Below are 16,796 nucleotides of genomic sequence, written 5' to 3'. Positions count from 1 at the left end.
TTGGTTAATCCATGTGAAGGAATTTGTTGATTTCAATTTTTAATGGATGGATTCGGATTACATAATCCGGATGTTTTTACACATTCCGGATTATATAATCCGAAATATGTAAATCACCCCGTTGAAAGTCAACAAATAGGGTGAAAAATGATGTTTCCGGATTACATAATCCGGAATGCGTTAAACAATTCGGATTTTATAATCCGGAATGTGATTATATGGAGGATTTCTCTAGTATGACCAATACTTTTTTCCAGAAACAAGCTTTGAATTGCATAAAAAATGGTTGGGATATTTTGTTGGGAAGAATAAATCCTTGGAACCTGGTGTTGGAGTACTTATTTCTCTACATAACAATGCTCAAAGTATGAAGCTGACATATCCATAACTCTTGTGATGAATGAGAAAAGTAAAGTTTCAATACTCACTTCAAAGCATTGGAATCACGAGTCATGAATTGTAAAGATTTCAAATTCCAAATTAACTTGCCACATCAAAAGCTTAAAAAATATCAATGCTTGGTTGGTGAATTGTGCACACAACAGTTCTCCCTTGTCTATTGTGTTTCTCACAGTTCGCATCACAATAGCAGCGGCTCTAGCATCAAGGCCAGATGTTGGTTCATCATGAAGATGATTGAAGGGTTAGCAACCAATTCCACAGCAATAGAAAACTTAAAATCAAAAAAATTCTGGAAAAACATCATTCTGGATTATAAAATCCGGAAAGCTCCGAGGGTAATTTTGGAAAAAAATAGGGCGCGCGAGGAAAGACATAGGGTGGGAAAAGTAATACTCAAAAAATATTACAATTCAAAACGAGTTGAGGGTAATTGGGCCAAGTTAGATCCCACCGCTCTCAAATTAATTACGAGTCGAGGGTAATTGGGCCAAGTTAGATCCCATTGCTTTCAAATTAAGAACCTGTCAATTCTGCGCATGGTATGACTGAGGGGTGTTCAAAACCGAACCAATCCAATAAAAAACCGCAAACCGAGCCAATCCAAACCGAAACAGCAAAAAACCGCATTTGGTTCGGATGTATTCAGATCAATCTTTTACTCAACCGCATGGTTTGGTTCGGTTTGCGGTTTTGATTTTACCAACCGAACCAAACCAAACCAAACCGCAATATAAGAAAAAAAAACTAATTAAATATACATCGCTTGAACCAATACTCATAGAAAACTCAATGGAAACTTTAATAAAATGACATATTTTTTCTCTTGTTATGTTTCTTCTTTGCATTTTGTTTCAAAAATGTATTTATGTACTACTTGAACTCTTGGAGAATGATAAAAAAAATTATTCTTTTGTATTTCTTACAAAATAGGTTTATTTTTTGTCTGCGTTTAAATTTGGTCTACGTAGTTGGGAATATTGTTGGATGAAATGTAAAACATTGCTGAAAATATGTTGTGTTTTAACTTTTTAATTTGATTTTAATGTTGGAATAAAAAAAAATTGTTGTCTAAAAAAACCGCACCAACCGATCCAATCCAAACCGCATTGGTTTGGTTTGGTTCGGATTTTATTTTAAAAGTCAACCGAACCAAACCAAACCGCATACTTATTTATCTTGCGGTTCGGATGACTTTTAGCCTCAAAATCGAACCGAACCGCACCACGAACACCCCTAGTATGACTATTCCCCGAAACCAATTGTAACGACAACCTCCGAGAGGAAGATTAATCAGAGATGAATCTTCAAAATAAAAGCTATTTGCAGTAGTTTTTTCAAAATCTTCTGTTAAAAAAAAATTAGCCTCAAAATAAAGCTATTTGTAGTGGTTTTTTCAATTTTTTTTTTCTTTCAAAAAACAAGGAACTCAAATACTAGAGCTTCAAATCTTAAAAAAAATGATTTTTACGATAGTAAAAGAACATAAATGGCTTCAGATTTTTTTAACATCTCTAGATTATGGGTCTGTTTGTTACAAATTAAAATAAAAGTGATTTTGACATTGAATAATTTAAAGACTATTTTTTTAAAGATTTAATAAAAAATCATAATCTATTTTGCGTTTGTTTATCGTAATAAAAATCACTTAAAAAAACAATTTAGTTTGTTTGGATACAACTATAAAAAAATGGATATGTTTTGTAACTAATATAATCTTTTGACATTTATTTTCTCTCTTCTAAAAAAAATTATTTATTTAGAAACTACTCTTCAGCCGCTTCTCATTAGAGGTTGATTTTAGATTCTTTTTAGATTATGATTTTTTTTAATGTTTTTATTATAAGTCGTTTTACAATATCAATGCATTTCTATCACACCCTTTACCATTAATTACTTTATCTCCTCTTCATTCTTTTAGCTTCTTTTTCCCATATCATTAATAAAGGATAATTTTGTAAAATCCCTTACAATTTCTCTTTTCAACACAAAATTAACTAAATTTCTTGACATAATTTTGTAAAATCACCCACAATTTTTCTTTTCAATATAAAAATATTTTTAAAAAGATCAAAACGACTTATAATAAAATACAGAGGGAGTATGTCATATTGATTCCACTAAGAAAAATGTTAAATTAATTTTACTTTATTATATATGATTAAACGCATTAGAAAAACGATAAATAGAACATATTAATATTTTTTTTTATAAAATACAGAGGGAGTATGGCATATTGATTCCTCTAAGAAAAATGTTAAATTAATTTTACTTTATTATATATGATTAAACGCATTAGAAAAACGATAAATAGAACATATTAATATCTTTTTTTTCGCTAGTAAAAGAGATATAAGTATTGAAAGTGTATCTCAATTGTTAGGCATTAGACATCAGAGACATTGTATACATAGCGTTCGAACTCTAGATTTCTCACATTCCCCCATATAATACGTGTGAATAGGCATTAGATTACTTGACAAAATAAAAAATAAAAAATCTCTCTTTAAAAAATAAAATAAAATATAAAGCCCCTTTGGTGAAAAACTTTTCAGGTTCTTGAAAAATAAGAATTGAAAAAGACATTGGCGGAGCTGAATCCCGTTACAACGTGCTCTTCAGACAAGAAAGCGAGGTTTTAGAGGAAGCGAGAAAGAGAAAAAGAACACTCGAGTAATGAAATAATCGAGAAAATGGAAGAAGAAGATAACGAAATCACGAGCAGAGAAGAACAAGAAGAAGCATTAGTCGCTTTAATCGAACATCGAACCCGCGAAGTTAACAATCTCCGTCACCGTCTTGCCTATACCAAAAATCAGGTCATTTTCTTCATTCTCCAATCCAAACCCTTGTTTCTGAATATTTAAATTTATTTTGTAATTTTAACCTAAGTTTGTGAAATTAATTAATATATGCAGCTTGATGATGCGGAAAAGAGATTAAAAGATTCAGAATCCAAACTGGCTCGTCTTCGAGGTCAAACAACTAAAAAAATAACTAACTCAGATGATGATGATAATGGAATTATAGCTGTCAAGAAAGAGCGTAGATCGAATAGTCCAATTGATAGGAATGAACGTTCTTATAAAAGTAATAAGCAATCTAAAGCTGAACTTGTTATTCCTGCTGTTACACCGAAGATTTCGCGGTCATCGGGAAAAGGTTCTGTTTCCGAAGTAGCTGTTTCGTCGGTTCATACTTCTTCGGTTAGTGGAGGGAAATCAGATAAGTCGAAAATAGATCAGCAAAATGTTGAAGGGAAGGATAAAGGGACAAAAAGAAAATTTGGTAAGATATTCATTTATTGACTATAGGTATTAGGTCTTGATTGTTTAGTTTTTTTTTTTTTTGTTTGTCTCTTTATTAGGTTTTGTTTGGATTAGTTTCTAGCTTGTGATAGATTACTTTGTAGTTTTTGCCTAGTAAGATTGTTCTTATAAGCTATGAAGCACTGACATCAGACACACATTGGTAATAATGTAAATAATGGAAGTGATTCAATGTAACTTATAGCCGACTCTACTCTGTGAGATAAGACTTGGTTGTCGTTGCTATTGATTAAATGTAACGCATATGTGTTGATGTCGTATATGTCAGACACACTCTCAATATGAAGTGTAAGACATTCATTTATAGATTATAGGTTTTAGGTTTTGTTTGTTTAGTTGATTTTTTTATTTGTCTATAGATTAGGTTTTGTTTGGATTAGTTTCTGGTTTGTGATATATTCCCTGTTTAAATGACTCTATTGTTTTTGCTCAGTAAGAATGTTTTTATAGGCTATGACGCACTGACGCAGGCTCAGACGTCATACACAACACTGGTAATAATTTAAAAAAATGGAAGTGATTAAACATATCTCATAACTAACCCTACTTAACTAGGTAATTCGTTGTTGCTGTTGCTGTTGCAGTTGATTAAATGTAACTCACATGTGTTGATGTATTAATGTCGGGCACTGATACATGTCGGGCATACTTTCAATCTGAAGTGTCATTGCGACATAGCTTATAAGCTTTAATACACGTCTATTGAAAAGTTAAATTAGAGAGTTTTTGAAAAATTGAAATGTGGAAGCTAATTTCAACTTATATGAAAAGCTGTTGTTTAGTAATTTTTGTTCTTCCGTAAGAGGTGCTTGGAAAGCTTATCTGAACTGAACTGGCTCTTTGTATATTTAGTTGGTATATTGGCTGTAGCCTGTATCTAAGGTTATGTGCTTCTCTTTGGTTTTCATATCCGGTATTGGCTTTTTACTGTTGTCTTTGTCTCAAGGTTGATTTTGGTTGTAATTGTGATGCATAAAAATTTTGTTTTCTTTTTCCAGAACAAAAAGAACACCAGGAATTGATTCCTTTAATACGCAAGAGTTCATCAAAGAAATTAGTACACTGCCAATCAAGCAACCACATCTCAAGTCAGCACAAGAGGAAATTGCGGAGTATTGCTTTGTGTCCCGCTAATGATCAGCTTTTTGCGACCAGGTAATTGGATTATTTTCTTAAAAAAAATTGCCTTTCTGCGATTTGTTGAAAGTCTACTCGTTAATAATGATTAATAGGTAAATCTCTCACTTTTTAAAATTCTCATTTTACCTGTCTCTTTTCATCTCCCAGCTTTTGGCTGCAGAAGGCACGAGGTCAAATGTTATTAACAGGGAACAATTGTACTTAAACTGCAATTTGCAATATGATGAATCAATATCTAGGCTTATAATTTTAGGGTATGGGCCAACTTATAAAGTTTACCAATCAAGATAGAATGAGAGGTTCAAATGTAAATTCTAAAATGGAAGTTTTTACCGTTTTGGTTTAAGCTTATATTTGAATAAAATTCAACATCCGCACGACTGCCTATGCGAGGCCTCTGTTGTATGAATATCTCTTGAATATGATTCTTTCTGCTTCTTTTATCAGTAACCATTTTCTAAAAATATATTTTTGCATTAACTAGAGTATAAAAGAAAGTTGTAGCTAGGAAACTACATGACAAGTTTCCTCGTGAGTATGCTTCTCTATCAAGATTTACACAGAAATACAGTAGAAACTCTTTGAATTAATACTCGGTAAATTAATAAACTCTCTAAAATAATAAATTTGTCCGGTCCCGACTTGGGCTAATGAAAAAATTAAAAAACTCGATAAAATAATAAGATAATAATTTTTCGGGAGATCCCTTTATAATTTTCGGTCCCAAGAAAATCATAAATTAATAATTCATAGAAACTGAAAAAAAATATATTAAGAATACATTGAACACATTTGTTTCTCTCAAAAAAAAAATTGAACACATTTGTTCCTCTTGTTTACATTTACTATACTTCAAAAGTCATTATTGATTTCCAATGCATATGAACACAGTAGTTACTAATTTACGTTGAGTCCCAAGGTTCGCTGCAACGTAATTCTAAGAGGCATAGACTAATTTGCCTTTTTGTTTGGTATGTACAGTATAATTACTTAAAAACTCTTTAAATTAATAATTATTAATTTATCGATAAATTAATAACTCTCTAAATTAATAAATTTCTCCGGTCCTGACATTATTAATTTATAGAGTTTTAACTGTATTGAATCTTGTACAAAAGTTTTATTTTATTTTATTTCATAAACGCTGGCGATTGGTTCATATGAATCATATCTTTTTATGAGACGACCTTTAGTGGTTTGAACAATAACTCTTGTCATTTTTGTCTCTTTTGTAATATATGTTTCTGGTAATGCACGATAGATATAATCTTTTAGTCTGATCATTGCTACTTTTTGGGAGTGTTGCAGTGCTTTGGATGGATTGGTCAACTTCTGGAAAGTCCAAGCCAAAGGGTATGCCCTGATTTATCTTTCTGGTGCCACTTTGGAGTGCTTCTATTCTTTTTTATGTGACAATGTTGCTATCAATAGATATGCTAGATATAAAATTGGGAACAGGGAATCTTTCTAATACAGATCAATTTTCTGCACAAGCATAATTTGTCTGTAGTGTACTCCCTATGGTTGCTCCTTCTGCTTCTGCTTCTGCTTCTGCTGACAGTCTATTCTCTATCAATTTTTATTAGAGGAATAGCCTAGGTCGAGCTTATGTGAGCTTGTATAGACTGTATCGCAATATGTATCATTTGATAATCCAATGAATCTCTGATCCGTTGACCAAATAGAATTTCTAAAATGAAGGAATATCAAGTATATTTAGAACGAGCTAGATCTCGCCAACAGGACTTCCTATACCCACTTATTTTTCAGGAGTATATTTATGAACTTGCTTATAGTCATAATTTTAATAGATCCATTTTTGTGGAAAATGTAGGTTCTGACAGTAAATATAGTTTACTAATTGTAAAACGTTTAATTACTCGAATGTATCAACAGAATCATTTAATCCCTCCCATATCATATAATATGCTTGCAAATAACTCCTATAGTTGTAACAAAATAACTGACAGCCTGTCAGTTTGTTATCCCCTTAGAACTCTTTAGAACAATTTGTGCTGTCAGATTGTTAGTTACAACTATAGGAGAGTTTGTTACATGCTTAATATATGAAGTGGGAGGGAGTATACAAGCTCTTGTGAGCTTGAGCTAGGCTATTCCTTTAACAACTTCTACTCTCTGAATGCAAGGTTTTGGTGTGGAAAACTTTATGACACTTGATTTCCATTTTGTTTGTTTTTTCAAGTTTCTTTGTTCCGTGTCATCTCATACATTTCCTTCTTCCCATTTAATTGTATTTTGACTATATCATTCTTCTTTCCTCTATCACTGATGGTTTCTTCCTCAGTAGACATGATGTTTAGGAGTGTAGAGCATTGTAGCTGAACTTGAAAATATTGTAAAGTTGACCCACCCGCATAATCTAATTCATATTTTATTCATCCTGCCTATTATTTTGTAGATCATCAGCCTCTCTGCTTAACTCTACTGATTGTGCGTCCCAAAAACAGAGGAGATGGCCAGAAGATATAGCTTGGCACCCGGAAGGAAACAGGCTCTTTTCAGTATATACTGCTGATAGTGGAGACTCACAAATATCAGTTACAAATTGGAATAAAATTAAAGGGGTATGGCTTTCAACTCATACCCTGACATAAAATTTAAACTTTGGATTTAGGTTTCTTTTATTGGTCATTGCTATTGATATACACAAAATTTATATGCAATTGACAGGTAGAACGTGTGAAATTCTTAGAGGACAAGCCCCATGTTAAGGGAATTATCAATGGCATTGTTTTTATGCCCTGGGAAGACACATGTTTTGTAACTGGTGGAAGTGATCATGCTGTTGTACTTTGGCGCGAGCAGGATGATGAGGACAAATGGAAGCCAAGACCATTGCACAGGAATCTTCATTCTTCTGCTGTCATGGGTGTTGCTGGTATGCAGCAGAAGCAGATTGTGTTATCTGCAGGTGCAGACAGGAGAATATTTGGGTTTGATGTTGGTGCAGGAAGAGCAGAGTTCACTCATCAGATTGATAGTAAATGCATGAGTGTCGTTCCCAATCCGGTTGACTTCAACTTGTTTATGGTTCAAACAGGGTAAGTTGCGTCTGCTTCAATGTCCCATTTGTTAAACCTTTTTGCTTTTATTTTCTACAGGCTTTGCCATGGATTGCAGAAATTTAAACATGCTTCAAATCTGACGTTTTTATCTGTCTCGTTTTTTTTTTTTGTTTTAGGGAAGATTAAGTATGTTCACTTAAAAACAGTGATAGAAGATTTGATGCAGAAATTTGAACTATTATTACTCTTTGCTTACTAAAGTGTGAAAAAATTATTCCAATTGCTCAAGTTACCTGTGAACTTCAGTGAATTGGAAACAAAAAGAATTTTGGTTCGCTTACTTTGACTTTAAACTCCCACGCTACTTGACCGCCACCATTCTATTATCTCACACCTGTGTCTTTTAATTGGAAAAAATGGAATCTCTATGAAGGGCATGTAAATATTGTTTTGTATGCAACATCCTTATGGTGAAAATTTTTATTGTGATCTGTAGTGCTTTTCCTTTTCTATACATGGAATGTGCTTGAAATAGTAGGATGTAGTTGTCTTTTTTATGCGGATGACATTTGGGTCTTTCTTCTGCCTTATAAACATGGGCAAAACAAATGAGATGGTTGGCCCATGATTCAGTAGTTGCGTGGCACATCCACCCCCTTCAATATAAGGACGAGAGTATGTTCAATTGTTGTGGTTTAGAGTTGAAAATTCCCTTTTGTTATTCATGTTCTTGGATGGAGTGATAGTTAAAAGTTGTAACCTACTTGATAATAATATTGATTGATATCTTCTATTCTACATTGAATTCAGGACATAGTGTGCCTTTAAGATAGGAACATACTTTTGTCAAGAAAAGAGAGATAGGAACATAACAATACCATGTTGATCCTATTTCCACTTGACACCAAGATTTTTCTTCTATGGCCGTTCTTGGGTATTATTTAGTTATTAACTACTTTTCTTTCTATCAGGACTCATGAGAAGCAGCTTCGATTATTTGATATTAGATTGAGGCGGACAGAACTTCATGCTTTTGGGTGGAAACAAGAAAGCAGTGAATCTCAATCAGCTCTGATTAATCAGGCTTGGTCTCCTGATGGTCTTTATATAACATCTGGTTCAGCGGATCCTGTGATTCACATATTTGATATAAGATATAATCTTAACAGGCCGTCACAATCTATAAAAGCTCACCAGAAAAGAGTCTTTGGAGCCTTGTGGCTTCAGTCTATTCCTCTTCTCATATCTATATCATCTGATCTCAACATTGGGTTGCACACCCTGATGAAGTAAAGTGTTCTGTCTCCCATCCTTTTGTTGGTGCTGAATATTAAATTCTTATGTTGCATCAAATTTTTGTAGGAAGAAATATTGATTTTAGTTGGAACTTTGAAATTTTGTGGGTTGTGTAAGATGTGACTGAGTAAAGAAAAGAATTTATTTGGAACGGTAAATTAGGAAAATTTTGATTGGGAAAGGCATGCTTAGATGTTGGCAAAAGTGCATTTTACTACTACTATCTCCATCTAATTTGTCGTTGTAGCCTGAGGTGATACATCACGTCTTAAGAAAATCATTAATTGCAATTTGGAATAATCTCACCAAATTTCATTATATCCTTTTTAGTAGAGAAGAAGTTATCCTCCACTAGTTTTGAATCCAATTTAAAATCTACGAAACCTAAATTAAGCTGATGAATCCAATTAGGCACCAAAAGGAGATTGAGAGAGCTTACCACACATGTGCAAAACATTCTTTTGTATTCCAATACCAATACCCACTCAATTGTTATGTGACAAAAAAGAAAACATCACTAAAGGACTAGAGAGCAAATTACTAAAGGTAAAACCAATCCTAACAAAATCAACCCCAAGAAACCGATAAACTTCCCTCATGGAGAAGAAAATAAATGCAAGCCTAAAGAATGAACATTTAGGCACCTCTTAACTGGATCTCATGATCTTGGTTTTTAACATGCGACATTTTGAGTTAAGACTCTAAATTGATGGTTGAGCTAAGGAATAATCATGGCATTTTGTATGGTTTTTTTTTTGTCAAAACAATTTGTGTTAGGCTAGACAAATTGTTAAAACATGTGGGGACATTATAATTTTAAATTAAAATGTGTAAATTTTATTTGAAAACAAATTAATAAGGTGACTCACTCTCCACTCTTTGGATAAGAAACATTATCCACGGTTAATATGCACACATTTTATCTTGTTCAGCAATGTATACATTGTTGATATCGTTATGAACGAAATGGATAGATTTATATATTTATTTGTAAAAAAATAGAAAAAATTTGTTGATCACTGGTGACTCATTAGATATTTACATAGCAACGAAGTTTTTATTTAGTGTTTGTCAGACACCCTCGTCAAACTCTATCAATTCATACGATGAAAAGTAATTGATTTTTCTTTTATTTCAAACATAACTTTAAAATAGATTTGTCTAACAAATATCTCAAAGAGACTCCTTTTTAAGTATTCATTTGACAAAAAGACCCTTTTCAAAACCAATTATAGCATACTTATACAAAGAATGTTTATAAAATAGACATACTAACTACATTGTTTTTGAGAGAAGAGAAGACATACTATTACTAACTACATTATTAACTTTAATTTAACAAGAGTTAAAATATGCAATTTGTGCTTTTATTTAGATATGGAGTGGAGGAATCCTGTTTGGCTTACCCACAAATAATATTATTTGGGGAATTAGTCACTTTAGTCCCTGAATGGGGAACGATTCGTCAATTTAGTCCCTGAATGCAGATAAATTGCAAAATAGTCCCTGAATGTAGACTTTGTTAGTCAATTTAGTCCTTGAATGCAGACTCCGTTAGTCAATTTAGTCCCTGAATGTAGACTTCGTTAGTCACTTTAGTCCCTGAAATTGACCATGCAGGGACTGTTTTGCATATTATCTGCATTCAGGGACTAAATTGACGAATCGTTCCCCATTCAGGGACTAAAGTGACTAATTCCCCAATATTATTTAGACACACAAATGAAAATAAATAAATAAAAAAACTTTCCTTCAAAAAAAAACTTAAGTAATTGTTTCAGGTAAATAGATTTGATTTGACCAAAAGAAAAAACTGAATCCATTTGAGGTGGGGTCCAACGTACACGTAGCAATGCATAGCAAAGACGAGTCATTTTATTTTCCAGCACAAGGTTAAGGACTCCTCTACCCTGCGAGAAGATTTGTGCTTGCTACTATACAGTTACACACACATACCTTCTCTTCTTTCTGCATTTCCCAATTTCATTTTCCTTTGAGGTAAAAAACATGCCTCACACTTTCTCTTTTTCTTCATTTCCTTTCATTCTTTCACCAAACGATGCTTTTTTTCTGTTGCGCACAAATTGCCGTTTCAATTTTCTACATTAAATTTTCTTTGGGGTTTATTGTTCACTGTAACTGCTTTTACTAGGTTTTATTTATTTATTTATTTATTTTGATGATTTAAAGTTCAATTGATGATGGAGATGTTGTTTTTGACACGAAAAGGTTTGTTATTTTCTTCAATATGTTTCCTTTCATGTTATGTTGACGTTTTTACTTGATTTTGTCTTCATTTCTCAATTTGGTACTAATTCTATGCCTCTTTTTGGCAAAACAAATGTTGAGCTCACAGACAGTGTATTTATTTTATAGCTTATTAGCTCATATCACAAAAAAAGATGCGTTTGGTAACAATTTTTCTTGGTCAGGTTATAGCTTTTTGTTTACTAGCTTGTAACTTTTTTTGATAAGCCACCCTAATTGAAAAATACAAATAAATTACTTTTTATGTCATTTCATATTTATAACTTTGTTCAGCTGCTAATTTTAACCAAACACTACTTTTTTTTAATCAAACAGAGCCTATGTCTTCTTGGTTTGAAATTTCTAATAACCAAGATCTAAATGCGAATACTATATTATGTGGTTATGCTTGTTTATTGAATAGTTGTTTCAAATAATGGTACCTTTAATTGTGAGAGGGAGGTAAAAGGAAAAGATAATGATGTTGGTAATGCCTTTGATGAGAGAAACAGAATATATTTGTATATACTTTTACTGGCAAAGTTTCTTCAATCTTATTTGACATTTTTAGTCTAATCAGGGTGTATGTTTGTGCAACTGATTCATTGGTTGCATGCAGCATCTACATATTCATTTCTCTCGTTCTATTTTCCCTTGTTTATTTGTTTAGTGATTTGAACCAGTGTTATTACAAACAGATTGATTGTTCAGCCGGTGAAGATAGTGGCTTATGGTTCAACCATAGTTGTAATATTTTTTGTATTGTGTGATATATTAGTAATAGTCGATGGTTGAACTGGTTCATTTGAAAAATAAGACCTTTAGAATTAATCTGTTGTTAATTCATGCAGTGATTCAATGGAAGCAGAAGTAGTGGGCACGGATACTCCGGATAAACTTGCTGGGTTTATTTTCATGTGCAATAGAATGACAAAACCAGAGTGCTATAGCTACCGGGTTTTTGCGCTTCCTGCAGGGAGAAAGCATATTGTGGAGAGGATCAATCCGGGCATGCACCTTTTTCTGTTTGACACTGATGTGAAGCTTCTTTATGGTATATATTTAGCAACCTCAACCGGAATGCTAAATATTGAACCATATGCTTTTGGGGGAAAGTTCCCTGCTCAGGTGAGCTTTTAAATTACTGATGATCCAAACTGTAGCCTAAAAAACCGACTTGTCAAAGTCATCAACTCCTCCCTAAAAATGTGACCTCTTTGTAGAACTGGCACCCTCTGGCCTGAGGTAGTAGTTTATCGAAGTGGTGTTCGTAGCATCACCCAACTGTTTTTGGCATCAATCATGTTTTTAGTGAGTGGAAAGAAGAAATAATTCATTTTAAATGCATGCATTATATGCCAATTATATAGTAATTTTCCACCTTGGCTATACTAAAAAACTTAAATAAATGACTAGTTCTTAAGTTAATGGGTTAAATTGTTGACACTTCAAGACTATAACTAGCCTGCTGGATGTTGATTCACTTGTGAATACATATGGAGAAATATGTTTGACTGTGACAGTTTGATCTGGTTCATGTGGAAATCATATGTATTACCACTGATATTGTTGCAGTCTTCGGCTGGCTTGCTTGTTTATCCAACTTTTTTCTTGTTTTGGTCGATGTTTGTCAATTACCTGCATAAGTCAGTCAATACCTCGAGTTTTTTGGCGTCTAATCAGCAGGTGCCTCTCATAACACCTGTACTTGAAATTGACGGTGACAACATCAACTGCACTGTATCTATTAATGCTCCATTTTCCCCTTTTCCTACGTTCATTAGCAATGACGCCCATAAGTGAAGTAGCTATGGCTGGTAGTATCATATGCATATCCTAAATAGCAGGGCCGGCCCTACAGATTAAGAGGCCAAAAGCAAAAAAATTAATGTGGCCTTTAAAAATATATTTTTCTAACATAATATTTATATAAAATCAATTTTGTGGAGACCAAAATTTGAATTCATGACCAAAAGTAATTGAGGCTTTTTCAGTAATCAGTTATGTTATGAAAATGTCTGTAATTTATCTATCATATTATATACTTATAACCAAATTAATTTTATTGAGGCCTTTTTTTCACCCAAAATTTTGAGGCCTAAAGCCCTTGCTTGGGTTGCTTGGCCCTTAGGCCGGCCCTGCTAAATAGTAGCAATAATATTTGTATTTATTGTAATTCGTTATGTATGTGTATAATATATCTCTGCTGTGTAACACACACACACACACACATTCTTTCACTTGTTCTCTCGTATTCTCCCTTTCTCAACATGGTGTCTAGAGCCTAACGAAAAGTAGCTCCAGTCCTTGCCTACTCGGTGGACCCACTGTCTACTGGTGCATTTTTTGTTTGAAAGTCGTGTTCATCATCCGGTTTCCACTTCTCGTGTTCCCACCAGTCGCGTAGCCTGAAATAATACTTTAGGGGGCCGCTTTATATGCCTCACACACAGACACACACACACACTTAGGGCCTGGTTGAAATAGTTTTTGTTTTCAGTTTTTGAAATATACAAGTCCTATTCTCACAATGGTTATCCTTTTACATGTTTTAGTTTTTTAGTCCCTAAAACTAAAAAAATTCAAAACAGTTTCCAAAACTGTAATTTTAAAAATAGTTTAGCAAACAAGTTTTTAATTTTCAAGTTTTTAAAAACTAAAAAAGAGTTTTTGGGAAGTGTTTCAAACAGGCTCTTATATTCTTTCACTTTCTTGCAATTTCTCTTTATCAACAGTATTTTTTATTTTGTTCAGGTGAGTTTCAAAATTCTAAAAGACTGTTTGCCCTTGCCAGAGAATGACTTTAAACATGCTATAAAAGATAATTATCAGAAACACTCTAACAAATTTAATCCTGAACTCAATATCAGACAGGTAAGCTCTGCAATTGTTACATTCCGTTTTTGCTTTCTTTGTTTTGCCTTTTCTTTTTGAGTAAAAGGAAATTTTTTCGGATTAGTACTACCACTGTCTTTTTTACTTGAAGTTTGTTGTAATGTTGCAGGTAACAAGTCTATTAGAAATGTTTCGCCCTTTACATGTACTGTCAACTGCACCTAGACATCTTGGTTTTAACGAAATGCAATCAGCCTCAATGTTGTCCCCAACAAATGGCGTTTTTCATCAGACATCAAGGGCATCTCTCTGTGAGGATACATTTTTGTCTAGGATGTCACCTACCGAAGCTCCTAGGCTGGTGAACTATAGACATCTAAATCGACCTGAGGAGCCTACTGGTTTGGCTTCTTCAGTTGCTGCTCAGTCTGTGCCATCCCAAGCTTCAAGGAATCAGGTTCATGCACTAGCAAATACTGATACTCCAGAGGGCACTTATGCAACCAGGATGGTCAACAGTTATACTCAATCACTGCCATATCCTCGATACGCACACGGGAATATCCTTAACCAAGCTCAGTCAATTCAAAATTCTCAGCATTCACAACCTGAATTTCATTCTTCCATGATGACTATGGGTGGAAGCCATCCTCAATCTCTGCAACATTCTCAACATCAACATCTAAATGTCTTACGTCCACAGCCTCAATTTCATGCTTCTGTGATGACTGCGGGTAGTATTTATAGTCATGATCAATCACTGCAATATTCTCAACAAGCACATCTTAATGTCTCACATCCACCACCTGAATTTCATACTTCTATGATGTCGAATAGCAGTTATACCCAATCACTGCAAGTTCCTCAACATCCTCAACAGAATAACCTAAACCCACCACCACCTGGTGTTCATCCTCCTGCGGAAAATGTGAGCAGCAATCATGCCCAAATGCTGTTGGATCCTCAGAGTACTCATCAGAAAATCCAAAATCCGCAACCTGGTTACTATCCCTCTGCGGCAAATGCGAGTGGCAGTTATGCTCAATCATTTCAAGATGCTCAACACGCATATCAGGTTGCCCAAAATGTACAAAAATATTACGGTTCCTTGGTGAATATGAACCATACCAATGTCGCAATGCAATCACATGCTTCATCATCATTTTATTATCCATATCTCACTCAACAAGTTTTACCTGGCACATATGCTGTTCAAGGGTATTTTTCAAACTTCTCTTGGGTTAAATATATTCCAATCCCCGTAATCCTTTAAATTTTATCTGCAACCTTTGTCTGATATAAGGATTATATTAGTTCTCTTAACTGAAATTCATTGGACGAAACTATGTTTAAAATTTTCTTTGGAGAAAACGTTGCCCCACATCCTTATCAAAGCATGAAAATCAGTTTAAGCATTTACAATTCTTTACTGAACAAGCATACTTGACTAATGTGAAGTGAATTTTGTTAATGCCTAATGGGGCTAACTGTTTCCCAGGTCTGGACCCATACAAGAGGTGACATCCACTGGTCAACAAGCTGCAATAGGAAGTGAGTACTGTCAGCCATATATGCCGACATAAGAAGACCACTTCAACACCAGAGACAAATTTGCATTCTCTGTACTGAACCACTTCTTGTCCAAATTTTGAGTCTTGTAATGAAATGCAATTTGACATGTTCCATTTTCCGCCATATGTACATAAACAAGTGGCACATGAACCTATTGCTCGACTATACTGACGTGGGGTAGGTGACTTACGTTTTTTTTTGCTAATCTGTCAGCTAGTTATAGGGGATAGTGGCTTTCGGTGTTTGATATAACAGGAAATTTGTATTCAACCAAATTTCCAGCGAAATTAAGATTTTTGGCTTGCTGCCATTGACTGGTTATTGGTCCCATTAGGATCTATATTACACTTTATAATATTCGGCTATTGGGCATCGGGGTACTTCAATTCTTGTTGTATGCTAATGTAAGAGGTTTACGGAGTTAAGATGTCAATGGGTAGACTTTGGATAGGGACGAGTACATGTAGTTGAATTTGTCTAACTGGACACGAATGGTCTTCTTAGACTTGATTTCATAATTTAAAATTCAGAGGCTTACATTAATAGATTTAAGAAGTGCAACCTACCAGTGAGCTTCCAAGAAAATTGAAAAAAAATGCTTTTATATTCTTAAAATTATATTGAAATAGAAATGAGATTAATTTCTATGCATCAATGGTATGATTTTTTTTTATACATGTGTTCCAGTTATTATTTTATTTTATTTTTGGTGGAAGACATGTGTCCAATTTTATCACATCAAATAGATATTTGTACGCTTTGATTTTATTTACACAAGTAAATTAGTCTTGCACCGTACACAATGGCATTTTCTACCATTGAATCAATAAGTCATATGATATAACACATTTGATCCAATGGTTAGACTTATTGATCCAATAGTGGAAACAAACTTGTGGTAGAAATTCCACCTTCACTATGGTCCACCCCTAGCCTTCTAATTGCGGCATTT

The 16,796-nt window shown here is 33.8% G+C and overlaps 2 protein-coding genes across 3 annotated transcripts; both read left to right on the top strand.

Annotated features, from left to right (window-relative positions):
- The first annotated feature begins 2,952 nt into the window (after positions 1–2,952).
- LOC146941845 (transducin family protein / WD-40 repeat family protein) lies at positions 2,953–9,394 on the top strand. Its single transcript, XM_085755689.1, has 7 exons — positions 2,953–3,218; positions 3,318–3,687; positions 4,727–4,883; positions 6,177–6,221; positions 7,288–7,453; positions 7,560–7,930; positions 8,866–9,394. Exons 1-7 carry the CDS (start codon positions 3,093–3,095, stop codon positions 9,185–9,187), a joined length of 1,557 nt encoding a protein of 518 aa, XP_085611815.1. The 5' UTR covers positions 2,953–3,092; the 3' UTR covers positions 9,188–9,394.
- Positions 9,395–11,079: 1,685 nt separating this feature from the next.
- On the top strand, positions 11,080–16,163 carry LOC146941844 (uncharacterized). 2 transcript variants are annotated; one of them, XM_085755687.1, is made up of 5 exons: positions 11,080–11,188; positions 12,289–12,565; positions 14,192–14,311; positions 14,442–15,490; positions 15,771–16,163. In XM_085755687.1, the coding sequence occupies exons 2-5, from the start codon at positions 12,296–12,298 to the stop codon at positions 15,853–15,855; spliced, it is 1,524 nt and encodes a 507-aa protein (XP_085611813.1). In that variant the 5' UTR covers positions 11,080–11,188; positions 12,289–12,295; the 3' UTR covers positions 15,856–16,163. The 2 variants fall into 2 exon arrangements, with proteins under 2 accessions (XP_085611813.1, XP_085611814.1); XM_085755688.1 differs by lacking the exon at positions 11,080–11,188 and adding an exon at positions 11,224–11,419.
- The last annotated feature ends 633 nt before the right edge of the window (positions 16,164–16,796 follow it).

The sequence above is a fragment of the Medicago sativa genome, chromosome 3 (assembly GCF_051527215.1).
Source record: "Medicago sativa cultivar Bolivia chromosome 3, Bolivia_mono, whole genome shotgun sequence".
Classification (NCBI taxonomy): domain Eukaryota; kingdom Viridiplantae; phylum Streptophyta; class Magnoliopsida; order Fabales; family Fabaceae; genus Medicago; species Medicago sativa.
The sequence above is the reverse complement of the archived record's forward strand: the minus strand, read 5'-3'. Positions and strand labels throughout refer to the sequence as shown.